Below are 19,093 nucleotides of genomic sequence, written 5' to 3'. Positions count from 1 at the left end.
GCTCACAGGGAACAAAGACACAATCCTTTCACAGACTGTCCCAGCAGCACGTTAAGCAGCTTCATTTTATGGGAAAGAATGACTGCTTCCTTCAGGTGATGGCGGAGTACTCCCTCAGGAGGCACGGTTGAAAAAGGAAGACCGTTCTCACTGTTCTCATAACATCCAAGTCTCTTGGAAAGACAGGTTTACAGCTGGTAGACGAGGCAGTGCCATTCCAGCCTGGCCGCAGTCTGAACGTAATCCCCCTTGAACACTTTGCCTGTGGAGGCAACTCTGCCCTCCGCCTGCCTCTCCGCCTCCCCCTTCACTGCCCTGCCTCCTTGAAAATAGTACACCAATCTCATCAAAGACTAGTCTGATGAAAATGAGTGATCAGTGCGAAAGGACTAGCCTCTCCACGTGGTTGTTTGTCATGGAACACCTGGGTGACTCCGATGGAGGGGGTCACCCTATTAATGACACATCAGGACTAACTGCCCTTGTTCAGTGTGTCCCAGGAGGTTGAGCAACAGGGAAGCCCAGAAAATCTTATTTCCACCTCTTCCCAAGAAATGACCTTGTCTGTACTGTTTTCGCTTAATGGTGACGAAGGTAGAATGAGACCCATCTCTGAATTCTTGAAGCCTGGTTAAGATCAGCGCAGTCCCGTAGTTCTGCAGTCTTTCTCTTAGAAGTGTTGTGTGCCAGGGTACTCTGCACAGTGTGTCACAATCATCGCTTTGCTTCTGTGCCCCATTCGAATGGGGCCGGGACAGTGTCGTTTTATTTCCGATGCCTGTGTCCTTGCCTGGAATATAGGTACTCAGTTAATACTAGGATGTTATTTGAATCCTAACATCAGTTTGTCTCCTTATAAAGGCTGAAAAGAAAGAATGTAGTACCCAAATAGCTTCACTATGCAGAGAAAACAAAAGGTTTGGAAAACAGTGTTTCTCTTCTAATCCACAAAGCGTTGAGCTTCCTAGAGAGTAATGTTAATGAGTTGCACTGAACACCAGCCACTAGGGCAGTAACTGGTTGCCAAGAGTGACTCCTGTTGAGTTCGGTTGTAAATAATACTACCAGTTTGATCATCTCCACCCAGATCCCCATGGGGCTTCCACACAGCGTGAATAATGAGGGAGCATGGGACACTTAGTGTGCTGTGGTTGGCCGGCACCCAATTTATACTATAAGGTAATCAGTGTCAGATTAGATCAGCAATCACAGCAGAAGTTAGGGGGCTTGGAAGGAGCAACAGAGAACCTCAAAAGTCTCGAAAGAGAGGAAAAAACAGACTCAGTTACAACAGCTGTCATTCTCATACTGTGTGTTTGGTGCTGAAGTGGCCACTAATATTAATACATAATATTCTCTGGTCCTCACAGTGATGCTCTGAGTTAGGAATCATTCCCGTTGCATTCATGAACCACCTGAAGTTAAGAGTGGTTAAGTTAAGAGCGGTTAAGTGACTGAAGGTCACTTAGAGAGTTGGTGAAGTTGAGATTTGAGACTCCAGTGGAGATGGTCAAGGGCACCAAATGAAGAAGTACCAGCTGAGGAGATAGATGGTCTTCTTGCCTACTTCCCTCCATGGCCCTCCTGGTTTTTTTTAAAATAATAAAAGTATTATGTATTACTGGTTAATAACAGCAACAAAAATCTTCAGTGTACAGGGAGTAACATGAAAACCGGAACCTCTGCCCCTATAGCTGTACCCTGTGTCTACTCCCCAAAATAGAAGCCCCTGATGAGCTTTTTATGTGTCTTTCCTAAGCCGTCTGGTGGTCTAGCTGGGGGGAGGTAAGTCTTGAACATAACCTACCATTGACCTCAGGATTTGGCCGGCCTTTCGTAGTAAAGGTGTGGAGAGTGTGAGATCTGAGAAGTAGAGCTTCAGAGGGCAGAAGCTTCTTCCAGAGCTGCTGCCTCTATCAGACAGCTCAAGTCAGTGTGAAAAAGTCTCTGGGAACTGAATTCTTCCTCCCCCAACTTCTGCGGAGCATCACACTCAGATGAAGGCCGTCAGGGGTTAGAACAACAAGCAAGCTTTTGAAAAGAAGCTGGTGATGAGGCTTGCTGTCCCTCAGCCTTGCCCCTCCCCCTGACACACATGCACACCTGCCTGCCTTTTGTTTCAGTTATTGCTCAGGTGATATGTTCTTGATACCTCATAGGTAAGTTGGTTAGAGCTGGTAATGTGTATAAGAAAATACCAGCCCAGTGATGATCAAGGGGGGGGGGTTCTCATACAACTGTGGGCTTCACCCTTCATTCCCTGGTGGAGAGGATAGGGTGTTATTCCCTCTTCCTGCCATATCTTTAGGAAGCCAATCCGTATTTACTTAGGATGGGCTGGGCTATTGTTATTACGAATGAAGAGAAGTGAGTTTGAATTATTCTGAGATTCAGAATATCCTAACCAAAAGGAATCATCCAGTCCACTGGCTTTAAACTTCATTTTTTTAAGCTATAGAGCCCTGTCCAAAAATATTCTAACATGAACAACCCATATATAAAACAGATTAAGGTGGAAATGGTAGCCTGTAGTTATCCTGAGATAGTTACGCAGAACTAAGGCTCTGTGGAGTCTGCAGTTTGAAAACCACTAATTTAGTCCAACCACTTGTTTGTTTGTTTGCTTGTTTTTGCGGTACGCGGGCCTCTCACTGTTGCGGCCCCTCCCGGCACAGGCTCCGGACGCGCAGGCTCAGCGGCCATGGCTCATGGGCCCAGCATGTGGGACCTTCCCGGACCGGGGCACGAACCCGTGTCCCCTGCATCGGCAGGCGGACTCTCAACCACTGCGCCACCAGGGAAGCCCCTGATCCTTTTTTGTTTAATCCTTTTTGTTGCCCACTCCTGGGAGTGTAGTCGGTGCTCTGTAAACATTTGTTGATTGGAGTGGTACTGCTGTACTGTTGGAAAGGGAGACGGATCTGGACAGCTGGCTCCCCTCCCACTCCAGCCCCACCACTCTTGAACTTACAGCCTACCATCCTTTCACCAGCCCATCCCAAGCCCTGTGCTCCCTTCCCGTGAACTTGTTCCTACTGTCCTTTCACCAGCTCCCACCCTTGGCCTTTGGTTCTCTGTTCACCTTGAATTCTCTTCCAGGAAGTTTCCTGGTCAATCTTTCACATCGTCACCATAGTACCTACTTCTGCCTGGATGAACACTCAAGACAGGCCCAGACATGCCTTCCTTGTCACAGCTGGGGGACAATGTCCTCAGAGACCCCACCCTCAAACCCCAACTGTATGTGTCACTCATTGTGAACTATTCAGGGAATATAAACTGAGGTCAGTAAATGATTAGAGGAAGAATGTGGATGTTCATTAAAGTGAGTGCCTAGCTCTTTATTGCAGTTATATAACAGGCAGCAATCGTGACAGCCAGGGGGCATGAAAAGAAGAGATGGCAGTCAGCAGAGTTTTTTGTCTTCTCTGTGATGTGTGTGTATGTGAGTGTGTGTGTGTGTGTGTACGAGCGTGCAATCACCTCCATTGCATACTGGGAGCCTATTGAGATAACAGATATCAGGCCGTGAGCTCTTTTTAGCAATAGCTTGGTGGCTGGAAATAGAAAATGGGTTTCTATAACTAGAAAATACTCTTTTCAAATACCATGTAGAACAGTGGTTCTCAGAGTGTGATTCCTGACTCAAGAGCACCAGCGTCACTGGGCGTTTATTTGAGATGCAAATTCTATGGTCCCACCCCAGACCTACTAGATCCTTTGCGGGTATTCGGGGCTGGGGCCCAGCAATCTGTGTTTTAACTACTCCCGCCCCCAGGCAGTTGTGATATGCTCAAATCTGAGAACCACTGACCTAGAATTATACTCCTGGTCCATCACCCAGACCATGGCTCTGATTAGGAAGGCGTTCTTAGGGTCTTTAGACCTAGATTAGGTTCTGGTTCTTGGTTCATCTTTATTCTGAGGCTGAGGGTGATCTCCAGATAAGGAGAAGTAGGTGCATCTGGTTAGATGTTCTTTAGTGAAACAGAATCTGTGGTTTATGGTTAAGTGACAGAGGGTTGACTAATACCTTCTTCTAAACCAGAATGTTAAAAATATTTAGTCAGAATATAACTGAGAAAATTCTATTTTTTTGTGTGTGTTTGTTTAAGGAGATGGGGGGGTGTAACTTCTACTGAGATGCATCTTACAGGTAATAAATACTACACATAGACACCAACAGTATTTTTCACTGACTTTTGATTTCTGTTTTTTGGATATCAAGTATAGTCCTATTAGTACTAAACTTTTCATTTTATCACACCATTCTCTTTCCTTAAGGGATTTCCCGGCATATTTATTGAGCTATCTAGTAAACACCAATATAGTCTTAAGCATTTTATGGTACTCTGTATAATCTTTAGAAATACCCTGGAAGTTGCAAAATAAGGGTTAATAGTTGTGGTATGTATAACTACTAAAGGATAACTCTCAAATTGGATAGAAATAAATCATCCACTATCGATAATTAGATGAGTGAAAATTTGCGGATTGAATACACGAAGGCCCTTCCTATGACTTTAAGGATCTCAAGTGTAAAACAGAAGAACCTGGATCCCAAATTCTTATAGTTTAACTAGATTTGAGCTCTCCCAGTGTTAGCAACTCCGGAACGTGTGAGGAGTGGACTTACCAAGCTCTTCGTAGATAATTCACATTAAGTAATCCTTTCAATATACTTCTGGCTAAAAGTTTTCAGTTTCCCAAGGAAATGATAGGAACTCTGGAACTTGTAGTCAGGAAACCTGAAATTTAATCAAGACTTTACTAAAATCTGTAACTTTGGGCAACTCTGTTGACTTACTGGGCTTTAATTTTTTGTGTGTATGTTTTTGTTTTAATGTGTAACATGATATATGTTGACTTAGATGAACAATGCCTGTTTTACCTCTACTGAAAGAAAAATAATTTTTACCAACGTAATGGAAATCAGAATATAAATAAGATGCAAACTAAATTTTCTAGCTAGATTTTACTAGTCTGAACAAATTTTATATGCCTTTTAATAATTTTTCTTGTAATCTTTTCAGAATCTGATTGTGCTTAGAAAAAATACTATGGGAGATTAATTCTTTTGCATTAAGAGTAGAGAAGATGATCTTTTAAATTAGAATACGAGTTTGATGTTGGTTTTGCTTTTAAATAAACATCCATGGTTCTAGGTGATAGAAACTTTCCTCAGTATATTTACCTAGTTATAAGCATGTTAAAAATGTTACTGCTTAGTTTGTGAAATTTATACAAGCTGGTCATTAAGTGATATTTTTGCGTTTTCAGTTAGGTTATGGCTACTTTCCTTTTTGTATTTTTAAAATGAAAAGTATAATCCTATTTTTTCTTACAGTGATCCATATGTGAAACTTTCATTGTACGTAGCAGATGAGAATAGAGAACTTGCTTTGGTACAGACAAAAACAATTAAAAAGGTAAGGTCCATCCTTAATTAAACATCTTTTAAGTCATAATTAAATCTCATTAAGTTATGTCTTTGAGCTCTGTAGAAGTTTATATTTTAAGATGGCCGTATTTGCATTTTAAGCATCTCTCAGTATGAATTCTATAAATTCAATTCAGACTTTTCAGTGTTAACCCAAGATACTGGTTTTGGCTTTTAGTTAAATGTATTAAAATATGCATGATTACAAGTAGAATTTTTTTTTCCCTGCAAAGAATAAAGCAAAACAAGGACTTGTTCTTGTTGGCTTGTTAGTTTACGAAAAGAAAGTTAAAGCAATTTAAAATACATTTAATGAAATGGAGTGGCTTGTGGATTTGGTAGGCACAAAGGGAATGGTTTAACTTAAAACAGGTATTACCAAAGGAAGCAAAATACTTGCTTAGCTACACAAAAACAAATAAAAAATATTAACAATAAAACTACACATTTTGTGTGTATGTTTCACTTTTCTAAATTTTACACCTATGATTTCATTAAAGATTTGTTTCCATAATTATACCTTAATTCATCTGTCTCCATATTTTTATATACATCTATAAAATATACTAAAACATATATCCATATTATCTCTTAACTCATCTATCTCCATGTTTTTAGATACATCTATAAAATATATTAGAACATAGATTTATATCCATAATTACATCTTAATTCATCTATCTCCATGTTTCTGTATATCTATCTATAAAATATATTAAAACATATATTTACTCCATATTTGGAGGATTTATTGAAGATGCATGTTTTCTATCAGAAGTACTGTTCTTATCTGTGCTTCAGTATTACTTATAGATTCCTATTATCTTTCCCTCCCCACCTTTGCGGGGTAAACAGTTTCAACACTCTGTGTGATAAGCAGTTCCTGGAGAGCGTGATGGCTTTTAAAAAATGGTAATTCTCCTGCCATCGTGCAGACGACGCCAGGGGTCTGCGGCCAGGTCATTTTCTGTAAGGAAGACACAGCAGTCTAGCGTGTCTTCCACCTGGCATTCCGACTGGCACTGAAAATCAGTTTAGCGAACGGGAGCCGGTATTTTGATGAGTGGGGAGGATTCCTGTGAAGGACGGAGGCCATTGTTCCCTGTTGGGCGCTGCCGCTGGTTGAGTTTCCAGCGGGGCGGGAGGCCCGCCTTGCAGGGAAGGCAGTCGGGGACCTGATTGCCTGCCAGACACGGAGGGAGCAGAGAACCAAAGCCACCAAAGCCACCACAGCCGGCGATCGGGGATACTGAAATGTGTTTCCTTCCGAGGGGAGGTCCTCCTCCCTCCGCTCCACGGTAGAGGGTGTCGCTCCGTAGCCGGGGCTGCGCTGTCTGCCTCATTCGGCAGCCAGCCTCCTGGTTAGTATTTCTGTGCTGCGCCCGGGGTTTAAGAACTGTTTTCATCGTCCTCTCCTCGTGGCCGGATGCCTGGTCCTTCATGCGTGTTGTGGTCTCACCTGTCTGTTTCCTTCCCTCACCTGTCCTTTGCCTCTCCCCCTCTGCATTTCCATGAAGCTGGGCTCCGGACCGGCTGCAGCCCATGGCGGACCTGGGCCTGCTCCCACCTCTCCGCCGTCCTCCCCCCAGCCCTCTCACTCGTTACCATCCCTGGCTCGATTCACAGCTAGAAGTGTGAAACCCCTTTATTTAGGGTTAAATGCCCCGTTGAGTTGTGGGTGGGGAAATTGATGATTTTTTTTTTCTGTAATGCCAGTTCAGTGTTTTACAAATTCAGTTTATTTTTTTATGGTGCTTTGTGTTGCTTTTATTTTGCTGCTGCTTCCTGCACTAGGTTTTAAAGGAAAAAGATTGATAAATAGCATTCTAAGTTTAAAATATCTGTAGTCCTTGGTGAGGTGGTGATTTTTCAGTCTCAAATTTTTACATAGAATTTTTGAGAGACGTGTTTATTTCAGAGTGTGATGCATGTCCAAATGCACAAACACATGTGTAAATGTATTCTCCCATAGTATGTTTCATCTTAGTTTCAAAGGCTGTTTGGTGGTCCATCTTTTATCCAAGCTGAGGACAAAAGTATCTTTCCATGTCCTTGTGAGATGTATATTTATATAGATTGATGTGGAGATGGATGGATGGATGGGTGTGGATGGGTAGAGAGGAGGATTGGAGGATAGGTAGATGAATTTTTTTAAACCTGGGTATTTGGGGGAAAAGAGTTCACTTTTGGTTTATAACTGGCAGAGTTTTTTCATGTTATATAATCTGATCATCAATATTGTTCTTTATAAAATAGTCTTCAGATTTCAGTTTTTGTATAAATAGTGAACACTGTCACCCTCCTGCCACCTGCTTCTTTGCTCTCCAAGACAGATTTGTAGCAGGTTGAGGGAAATAAGCAAAGTTCATTTCCTTCTTGATAGAATAATCATATCAGTGTTAATTTCTTGAAGAATATCTTTGTTTTCATGATGATGGCTCTTTGTTAGGTCCCTGACGTTATTCCTTCTGGTTGATAGCATGAAATTTATGGTTTCTTACCTGTGAATCATCTGTTTCATAAATACATCCCATCCCCATCTAGTTTGATTGATAGAATAGTCTCAGATAATTGACTAAATGCTTCCTCTATTGCCATTTTGAAAATCTCTTAGCTGTGTTTTTAGTGGGGGGGGGGAAGAAAAAGTTTAAGCAACTGTGTGGACTGCATTGTACTAGTAACTGTTAATGTTTCAAAAGACTGTAAAATAAATTACAAGATGATTTTTCTTCCAGACGCTGAACCCAAAGTGGAATGAAGAATTTTATTTTAGAGTAAGTTTTTCTTTTTTGGGGGGGGGTAATAATTGTTATTGATAACTAGGTTGATATATTATCACAACAGACTCACATTGAGTGACATCTGTTAAATTTTTATTATGAAATTCCTTTTAAGAGGAGAAATGGTTGGGTAGCTTCCTAATGTGCCCCAAATTTTCAAAGACTGTGACTAGTGGTAACAAAATCTGGACTTGTTTCATTTTGGGATGTTTGAGGGAAACAAAAAGAAAGTCATCCAAATACCATATTTTAGTTTTTCTATGCAAGTTTTTCTTTAAAAAAAAAATAAGGTAAAATATAATTAAAACAAGAGCTTATTTATTTCTATGAGACACGAACCCAGTAGAAGCAACATGATTAAAAAGAAGCCTAAAGGTTGCCAGTCGTGTTCCAATTAGGAAAGAAAATTTTTACAATTCAGAGATTCAGTGTGAGTTTGTGTGTAATATAAAACTACTTCTGGAGTTTAAATATCACCAAATTAGGTAGATTTCCTCAACCTTTTATATTTAATATCTAGAAGAGCTATGTGTAGAAAGACTGAATTCTGTGAATTAATGGAGACTACTATTCAGTGAATTTTTGCAGTTGCTTTTTTTTTTGTACTGAAATTTTGAAAATATTAAGCTGCTCAAGTATTTAATGGAAAAGAGGGTTTTTTCCTCTTCAGGATGAATTAATTTTTATCATCTGTATAGTTGTGATATTAAAAACTACTCTACTTCCAGAAATGCTCTAAATAAGATCTTCTGATTCGTGTAGCTTCCCAAAGAACAATATTACCATTAGACTTGTTATAATTGGTCCTGATTTCTTCCTTTCAATCACAATGGTATCTTATGTGCTCCGAACTTAGATCGCTATATACGACATCTGTTTTCTGTTATGTTCAGAGCTAAAATATGGCATGGATATTTTAATACTTGGTGAGATCCTATGTGTAGCCTCTACCAGATGTATTTTAAATTACTTCATGAAGGGCTGAAAAAGTAATGGGGGCAGATAGATATTATTGGCCCGTAGCTAACTCTCAGATACAGCTTTCCACTTGTAATACTCCAAATTACTTAGACTTCTTTCAGTTTAACACCTTGGCCGCATTTCTGTAAATTTTAGTACATCCAAGGTTTTTTTCAACTTATATAAGCTCTAAATATATGTAAACTCTATTTTTTTTTGGGGGGGTCATTTAAAAAAACATTTTTGTTGTATTCATTGCACAAATCTTTATTGAGTGCTTACTGTATGCCAGCTTCTGCAACAGCCTGTGGATGCACTGGTCAGCAGTACAACCCTTCACTGAGCTTTCAAACAGACACTAAGCCCCCTGCCCACCTGCCTGCTCCATCACTAGGCTAAGAGCAAGCCAAGGGGTCAGAAGCACAAGTCGTGTTCTCTGTACCATCAAATGTTATTTCATTCCCTTCTCCCTCCCTCTACTTAGTGATGGTGGACCTGGGTCCTACCACTTACATCCTTTCCAACCCTGGAGATAGCCCCCCCCCCGCCCCAAGGACTCATACTCCCCACAGGCTCCTTGTCTCTCACTAGGAGAGAGGAATCCTCACTTGGTAAGGTTGTTTTCCAGGATTTACATACAATGATAGAAATGAGAACACTTCCCACCACGTCCCACACATGGTTGGTCCTTAACTAAATGATATTGAATACTTGAGTCCGAAGGATGATTTCTCCTATTTCAGTGAGGTTTGGGTAAAGAGACAGAAAGAAGCAAAAAGACATCGAAAGCCCAGTAGCTCTGACATTGACCCCACAGTTGCTGGAAGAGGGGCCATCTTTTATTTCTTTGTCTCTCTAATGGCTCGAACCATGGGCTCTGGAGACTCACAGGCCAGACCTGGTGGGGCTCCTGGTTGCCCTGCATAACCAGCTCCTGGGCAAGTTACTTTCCCCTGCTGGGCTCAGCTCCTCGTTTGTAAAATTGGGGTGACAGTTATACATCATAGGGCTGCTTTGAGAATAAACGAGATCATGTGGTTTTGATATTTAATAAAGGAGATAGTGCCTAAAAAGTACTCGTACAATGGTAAAGGGCCACTTTTTACTATTTTCTTCATTATTTTTTAATCATTGCTTTCATTATTAGGCCTAAGAAATTTCCTCAGGCGTAGACCTTTGCGAGGATGTAGCCTTTGGTGTACAGGCACGAGGATGCCTTTTTAGGGGAGATTTAGCAACTGTTAAAAACTACTTAGAATTATCCTTTCTTATGTTAGAAAAGCAGCTTAAAATTAAGCGTTTTATTCTTTTGATATGTCTAAATATTAGGCATAGAATAATAATAGAAATCAATAATAGAAAACTTGATTTAGTTGATGAAAGAGCAGGTTAATTGTTTATATTGTTGATTTGGGTGTGTTATAAAGCATTTTATTCTTTCAGTCTCTTATTTCATTCCTTGAATTATTTCTGCCCATTTAAAAAATATTATTTCTGTCCCTCATAGGTAAACCCATCTAATCACAGACTCTTGTTTGAAGTATTTGATGAAAACAGACTGGTAAGTGGGTCCCAATTTTTAATTTTTGCTTCATTTTTTCAAAACCTGAATTTTTAGAGCAGCATCTTTTAAAAACCTGTATTTATGTTGTACTTCTGCCAGTATACATGTCCCTCAATAAGACCATTTTTGTCCCATTACTAATTTAATGTTCATAATTCAAACATTTTTATATGGGTAGGACAATTAATTTGTGTATGTGTATGTTTGTATCGTAGCTAATATTTGTGAAAGTCACACTGGTGATTTATCAAACCATGTATTTATGCTCTTCTTCTGGGAATGCAAACGATAGGCAAATCTGTCGCCACCATTACTCACGTAAATGAACCTTTCAGGGTTTTTATGTATAAGCCAGACCATGTGACTGTGACATGTTCAATAATGAATCTCTCTGGGAAAACAAAAATCTAATTAACAGTATATAGCAAAAAGTGAATCTATATTTAGGAGGTAAAATTAAGCTGTTTTTTAAAAGTGGTACTTTCTCGAGGGAAATTCATAGATAGTAACTTCAAAGAACCAGAAATATGCCTGAGGCATAAAACTGGCACATACATTTTATATAGATTGATAGGTAAGTAGGTATACATATGTGTATGTATGTAACTGATACAACTTACATTTCATTTTAGAAATGGAGTTTCAGAAGCAAATCTGGCTTAAAGCACTTTGCCAGATTTAACTCCCTAGAATGTATACATCAAATACCTATGAGCCAAGTGTTCCAACTATGAAAATGAATATTATTATGATATGTATAATGTTTTAAGGTACTCAGAAGTGGTATTATAACTCAGTGGAGTCAGTTGTACTCAAATTTGCTTTCCCTGAAACTTATGTACAGTCGTCCCTCAGTATCCATGGGGGGATTGGTTCCAGGACCCCTTGAGATACCAAAATCCAAGGATGCTGAAGTCTCTAATATAAAATGGCGAAATATTTGCATGTAACCTAAACACATTCTCATGTATACTTGAAATTTATCTCTAGATTACTTATGATACGCAATACAATGTAAATGCTATGTAAATAGTTGCCTGTATGAGGCAAATTCAAGTTTTGCTTTTTGGAACTTGCTGGAATTTTTTTCCCCTGAATATTTTTGATTCGAGTTGGTTGAATCCATGAGTGTGGAACCCGCAGATACGGAGGGTCCAACCGTATATTATTTGCTTAAAAGAAATGTTCTTATGGACCCTTCTTTCTGCAGAATTCAACTGAAACTTACAAGTTTTTGAATAGCTTGAGTTTAATAGAATATTTGGTCTGGAGGAACCTTATAATGTTAACTCATTTAATTCTCTGTCCTTGCAAATGAAGAAAGAGAACTGAGGTCTAGAGCCCTTATGTAATTATGTAACTGCTGGTCTCCTAAGTCTCAGGCCAGTGGTGGTGAATAGCCAGGCCTTCAACCCTTAGGGAACTTGGGAGTATATTTGATCTCCTATGCCTTGTGTTACTCTCCAAATTAGAAAGCCAATAGATGCTGGCCCACCATCCTGATAGCTTTTCTATTAAAATATATGGATTCTCGGTGGTTGCATTGAACTGGACATTTTGTACCTTAGGTGATACTTAGTAGTACTGAGTAGCTAAAATCACTTTTGCTTTGTGTATGCAGTTATTTTCTTGTTAAATTGAATAAGAAATTCTGATTGAGGGTGCAGTTCTTAGCACTCCATCTTTCATCCAGCAAACACTGAATTCAGCAATGTTCAGCAGAGTAACAGTAAGTCCCTGGAGACATAGATGCAGCCACAAGACTAATCCTTACTCTCTCATTTACTGAGCATAATAACACTTCAAGGTGAAGAAATGGTCAACTTTGAGGAAGAATTGCCTCTTGTCATATGGGCTTTAACTCATTATTTTTCTGATATTAAAGGAAATTCACTGTAAAAATTTTGTTTTCCAATATCTAAAAGAATGAGTGTTGTTGAGATGACCTTGCCATGAGCCCTGAACTATACTTCCAAGCCCAAGAGGGCTTTGAATGAATGCAGAGCTCTAAGAAATCCCATTTGAATACAAACTTTATCTGAAAAGTGGTGTTTTATGTACCTAGCTTTGCCCCAGGCCATCTGCAGTGTTGTTACTATGAAGCGAATGCTGCTGGCAGTGGTTTCTTCTTTGTTGGCTATTAACCCAGCTAAGACTATCCGTGACCGTAGTTGACTGTAGTGGTGCTAGGCGGTTTTCGCATTAAACAAACTGGCTTCCACTTCTCTCATAGAGATCATTTTTGGCATTTAAAACACATGCCTTTAGAAAACAGATTTGGATGTATGTAAACACAGGTTAATGCTCCACACCCTGGACTCCAGAGCTGTTGACACAGTCATGCTTTGCGGATTTTAAAATAAACTTTTTGTCACTCTTTGCAGCTTGGTATTCCACCCCCCGCCCCCTATTTTTTACTCCCTCCTAAATAAACCTCTTTGTTAAATAACTGATGTTTCTGGATCATGGAAAAGAGTATGTTTAAAACACACAGAATATATTCCAAGTTAGCTACAAATCCGATGACAGCTTTTTGAACGTGGACTTTCACTTTTATTGCTTAGGTCCTTTTTGGTCCTTCAAAAACAGCAAGATTCTATGTTTGTATCCCAACTGGGGTGATAATACTGACTTCTTACCGGAAAACAGTCAGCTCCAGGCAGCCTTTCTTCTGCATGGTATTTAAGTTAATTTATTCCACATGCCCACCCTTCTTCAACTTTCCTTCCCCTTTTTTTCGGGGGGGGGGGTGCAGTGGTGGCACAAGGGTGGTTGTTTTTTTTCCTGTCTGGCATAGGGGAGAGAATGTTTTCTCCAGCTGAGCTCCTTTCCTCTGGTACCGCCATGTCTGAGAATCATATTATGTATGAGATTGCGTCTCCCCCCCAATCTTTTAAATGAAAAATGCTGTAGTAGCCAGAGGCAGACCTTAACTGGCAGTGTTGTAAGTTGTACCCCCCTCCATTTAGCTATTTTGTTACTTGTAGATCATGGTCTAATTATTTCGTGTTAAAGGGACACTCATCCTGTGGGGTGTGTAATCGTATTTATAGTACATTTTATGAGTTTGCATTCCATCATGGTAGTGTGGTGACATCATAAATAACAGGGGAGCATAACATCCGATTGCTCGTGAAAGAGTCTTCCAGCGGCCATGGCATTTTTACTTGTCATTATCTGGTTCGGTGGGAAAGGTGGTGGGGAAGTGGGCGGATATACTGTGTGTGCTTCTGTGTTGGATGCCAGGTTTCTCTCACATTGGTTAGAGAGAGTCGCAGTGCCTTGCTTGGTTCGGAAAGAACTGTCCGGTGAGCGCCGTGCGGTTAGATTTATAGCAGCATGGCTTGGAGTGTGTTTGCTGCCTTAGTCAGCTGTGAGAGCTCCCTGCTGGGGCCACTCCTGTCTGATGGAAAAGCAGCAGCTGGGAAGGTGCTGTTTCAGGCTCTTGCTGTTTAAAAAAAAAAAAAAAAATTGAGAGCGAGAGGGGGGAAAACTCCACTAAGTCCACAAGCTGGCATTGGAGGGGGAGACCGCAGTCATGTGGTTCTGGCCATCCTACCCTCTGTCACAGTGTGGATGAGAGCTTTTTGCTCTTATCCAATCATGCCTGGAATGCCGCTTGCCACTTGGGTTATTTCTGCTATCTGTCGCTCTTGGTGCTGCAGTGCTAACGGTTTGGCAGATGGGACACTTTTTCTTGGAGTTTGTGACTTTGGTTTTTGACTTCTGGCAGCACCAGGCTTCTTGTTGACGCTCGTCCTCTCCCTCCCTGGCCCTCTGGGCACCATGGCCCATCGGCTTCGGTTTCATTTTGGCTCAGGTCGCAGCAACACAGCCCCCGAATCAGAGATTCTAGACCAGGAGAGAGAAGACGACTTTTTCATGGCATTCCACACGCTCCCGCGGCGGAGCGGCCCTCACCCCTTCACCCCGAATGGAGCAGAGGACGGCGGAGGCGGCCTGCAGGGAGGCATGGGCGCGCTCAAGCGCAGCACGTCCATGTTCATCCCACAGCTCCTGAGCCCCTTCGACGCGCGGCCCACCCGGAGCTCATCTGTGCAGATCTCGCTGCAGCGCAAGGCGGCCGACGGGGCCCCTGACGGGTGCGGGCCGCCCGAGGCCCCGGACGGCGACGCGGGCTCGGTGCCTCGGGGCGGCTGTCCGGAGCCCCCGGAGCCCGAGAGTTCCGAGAGCTCCCCTCCCAGAGCGGCAAGGGCTCTGGGCCCGCAGGTCAATGGTATGTGTGGCCGCCAAGTGCCGGGCCCTGTAGCCCCCGACGGCCTCAAGGAGGCCGAGCCCTTGGCCGTCAGGGGCTGGGAGGGCGGCAGCGGGCTCCGCATCCAGCACCGCGCCTCCAGTGCAGACGTGCGACAGGTGAGGCTGACGCCCTTCGGGGCCGACGGCCAGAGCGGCCCATCGGCGCCGGAGCCCAGGCGCTGGTCCCTGCAGCATGTTCCAGATGCTTCTGGAAGTTCCGGGAAGCGGTGCTTTGTCTTCCAGTTGCAGCAGCCGCAAGCCGGCGCGCCAGGGCTGGCCGGTGACTTCAACTTCGGGTTCACTGGCACCAAGGGGGACAGGTTGGTGAGGTATCCCCGCATTCGTCTGGAGAGGAGCACTTCGTACCCCACGCAGCCCCGGGCCGAGCATGGGAGCCCCACGGAAGAGCGCGGCCACCCGGAGACGCCACCTCGGGGCCGCAGGGTGGCTCCCGAAATCCACAGGACCAACTCCGTGGAAAGGACACCACAGGGTCAGGGCTGCACGTTTAAGATCAGGCAAGATCAAAATGCGGGGCAACAGCATTTCAGAATTCTTGTGACTCGGGGGCCAGAGGAAGCCCCTCTGAGTCCCGAGGAGAATAACACTGCCAGCCCTGGTTCCACGGGAGCCTGCGCCTCGGTAAGTGAGCGCGCGTTTCCGTGTGCCGGCCGGTCGGTAGGGACTGATTCAAGCCCAGCAAGCTTATTCTCCAGTGTAATTAAAATAAACTCCATCCTCCTCCCTCCTGGGAGTTTCCCTGTTTCGGGTCAGTGTAACTTAATGTTTGGCCGGCTTCTGGGACCGTGATTTGTGGTCCAGCCTTTGGTGGAGGTCCATGAAACTAATTAGCGTTTTAGCAAATATCCTCAAAGTCGAATAACTGTTTTGAAAAATCCAGACAACCCCTTCCCCCCCCTTTCATCCCTTCTGAATAAAAGAATTTTTTAAATGTATTACTTTTAAGTTAATCTGCAGTGCCCCAACGTGTTGACGTTGGAAATGCATTTAAAAACTGCTTGCAGATACAGCCTGTGACAACACACGCCTTTAAAAAATAATCAGTTCTAATGAAGGTGAGAGAATCTCACGCTAAACTTGTCTAGTTTCTTAATAATTGAGTGTTATGTCAAGTTGGACCAGTTCTTCCTAATGGCCTTTAGCTGTAGAGGGCCAGCCCTTGTTATATAATGTATTGTCTTTGGTTTTTTGTCCCATTAAGTAATACTGAACAAGCATAGTCACACTCGTGGGACAGGAGGAAATGTGTTTTTGAAGCAGATTGGCTTATGGGCCAAGGCAAGGCGAAACTGATTGGGGACTTGTTAATGGTCAGATTGCACAGCCCTGCAATTTAACACGGCCCACTTGAGTGTCTAAGCTGGACTGCTGTATATAGAATAGTAAGTGCCCTGTCTCCAGCTGTGGAAACAGACGCCCTGCAACAGATTTTGGCCTTTATTGCTCCTGTGTTCTTGCTGTCTCCCTTTCAGTGAAATGGAGCACAGAAAGACAGCTGCTAACTCCACCACGGCAAATGATGACTGCAGCTTTCATCGTTTGTCGTGGGATGAAAAGTTTCATCAGTTAGCTTTCTTTTACTAGTAGTCACTAGCCATCGAGTGCTTTTTTTTAAAAGGACAAGTTCCTTATATTTTGAATTGGATTTTTTTCCTTGAATTTCCTGTGATTGCTGGTTTTGAGGATACAACAATGAAATGTCTAGGAGACTTTTTGTTTGGGTTTCAGTTGTGAATGGTGACTTTCCAAAGTGGATGACTGAGTATGACTGTGGAATCGTATCGCCTTTTGTGTTGAGAAATATCGTGCGCCACTTGAGTAAGTTTTATCACTGCTCCATCATTGTTTTTCACCATTTTGAAAGCGTAATCAGGAGCTAAATGCAAATATTATATTTTTCTTGGTGTTATATAACTGTTCCTTCTTCTTTTCCCTTCTATAAACCCTTTTATCATCTCTAGCCCTTCTATTAGGAAATATCTGAGCACATTGTCTTGGGCTGAACCAATACCGTTTTTATACAGTGGTACAAATTTCAATAAAATTTTGATAATAGCTTCTATCCTTCAACTCAAGAAAGTACCATCACAACAGGTGTAGGCTTCAATGGGCAGCACAGTTCCATGCTGAATTTGGACCACCTACCACATGAAGATTGACGAAATGCATTTCCTAAAGTTTTGACAACTGTTCAGTTATCAGAATTTAAATCGTTTTGCAGTTAGATGTTGAGGACAAACGCATTTATATAATTCCAGTCTCATTTGGCTTGAAGTTTCTCATGAGATTAAAAAACAAATAGAACATACCAATTTACATGCAAGGACCATTCTAACTTGCAAGGGCTATTAGAGTGGAAAATAAATTTCTTCAAATTTGGAAATGCAAGTTATAGAATAAGGAGCTTTTCTTGGAAAGTAAGTTCCATTTGTGCACAGGAGTTTTTATTTTCATATTTGTATTTTTGTACACTTACAGAAATTCGTAAATGGTTGGTAGGAAGCTGGTTTTCTTTTAAGAGAAAACTTGTTTCTTCAAGAAGCAAAAACAAAACTTGTCTCATAACAAAACCGTCTGTTCCATTCAACACTTTGTACGTGTTTCATATGGGCAGGGGTGGTAAGTGTAGACAGCAGCTGCCACAGCCTTATTTATCTTGAGGGAAAACATTCACTTGGGCGTCTACAGTCTGGCTGCCACCAAGCTTTTCTGACGTTTCAAATATCTGCTGCTTTGTACAGAAGGGCATTTCATTATTAGTTTACGTGAAAAATCGATTACAGTCTGGTTTTTGACTGATGTCAAAAATCTTTCTCGGAGAAAACCGTTCAAGATTCTTTTTGCGAATGTGTTCATATGTCATGATCTACGCCTTAGACTTTATTACAAGGTTACCTTGTTGAGAAATTTTCTCTGTCTGTGCCTCGCAAACATCCTGTCATGACTGTCGTGAATAAATCTAAAATGCAACGTGATTCTAAAAAATGCTGATCAGATTCCTGGGATCCCATGTGATCATTGATTTTCTACCTGGTCTGACACCTCTGTAAAGTAGAATTGCTTTTTAGAGTTATCAGTTATAATCAGCTGTAATATTTCAGAATTCTTACAACTCATCAGTTCAGTTTGTAGCATTTTAGTGGTCATTTACGAATAATTTAGTTATTTTCTTAAATTAGTTTTTTGGGTTCCTTGGTTTGGTTATGAGCTTCTTAACTGCATGACAGTTATTTTGAGGAAGTGGGATCACTGTTTACCAGGCGTTTGTGTCCCCTTTCACCATGCTGTCATGCCGGTTTTCTAATCCCACGTTACCCTGGGTCCTTGGAAAGTTTCTGGGACTGTCTCAGTTTCTTGCTGATACAAAATTCATAATGTAAACAGAGTTAGAAGGGCCCACGGCGGGGGCAAAAAACACGTATTCTGACACCCACTACATACACTACAGGGAAGGAGTGTGCCTTCTTTCCTTCGTCCCAGGTTCTCTGAATTTTCCTTGTGCCCTCTCCATGGACTTACACTTCCCAGAAGTAGCATGGTAGTCTTCTGTGATTAAAAATCCATTTCACTGAACGACAAAGGAATACCCAAACTATTTTTGTTTGGGGGGGGGGGGAATTTTAGTTTGAATCTCTTTCAGAGAAGGTGATTTGACTATACAGAACAATTTGGAAATTAGTATTAGTTGTTGTCTCTTTTTTACCTTAAAAAATAACTCTAGGAAAATATGTATAAACCACCCCTTTATTTAAAAGCACCATCACAACAATGCAGTGGATAAAAAAAGCTAGTATTCCTTTCATTGACTTGGCCTCTGATTGGATTCTGTAAACTTTTTCTTCTTGGCTATCTCTCTTAATGTGGTTCTGTACGGGCACATTCCAATATTCTGGACCTTGAAATTTCAACTTAGATGTTTTGAAAAGTGTAGGTGATGACATCAGTAGGTTTGTATACACACAAACACATAGGGCTTGCAGGTGACAACTCCCAACCATCACGTGAAATAGTGTTACTTTACTGTTTCCAACCAAGGTATGTGATACTATCATTCGGTGTGATAACTCATGA

At 41.8% G+C, this 19,093-nt stretch overlaps 1 protein-coding gene across 6 annotated transcripts in view; it reads left to right on the top strand.

Moving 5' to 3' along the window:
- NEDD4L (NEDD4 like E3 ubiquitin protein ligase) overlaps positions 1–19,093 on the top strand; it is a 335,334-nt gene that overhangs the window by 180,793 nt on the left and 135,448 nt on the right. For 5 of the 6 annotated variants that reach the window (XM_024754790.1, XM_024754788.1, XM_024754787.1 and 2 more), the window contains 3 exons: positions 5,348–5,429; positions 8,176–8,214; positions 10,688–10,741. In XM_024754790.1, coding sequence (XP_024610558.1) covers positions 5,348–5,429; positions 8,176–8,214; positions 10,688–10,741 — 175 coding nt within the window. Of the gene's footprint in view, positions 1–5,347; positions 5,430–8,175; positions 8,215–10,687; positions 10,742–14,444; positions 15,644–19,093 lie in introns of those variants that run through there. The other variant, XM_024754786.1, reaches the window with a different exon arrangement.

The sequence above is a fragment of the Neophocaena asiaeorientalis genome, unplaced genomic scaffold (genome assembly GCF_003031525.2).
Source record: "Neophocaena asiaeorientalis asiaeorientalis breed wild unplaced genomic scaffold, Neophocaena_asiaeorientalis_V1.1 scaffold124, whole genome shotgun sequence".
In the NCBI taxonomy this organism is placed as follows: domain Eukaryota; kingdom Metazoa; phylum Chordata; class Mammalia; order Artiodactyla; family Phocoenidae; genus Neophocaena; species Neophocaena asiaeorientalis.
The sequence above is the reverse complement of the archived record's forward strand: the minus strand, read 5'-3'. Positions and strand labels throughout refer to the sequence as shown.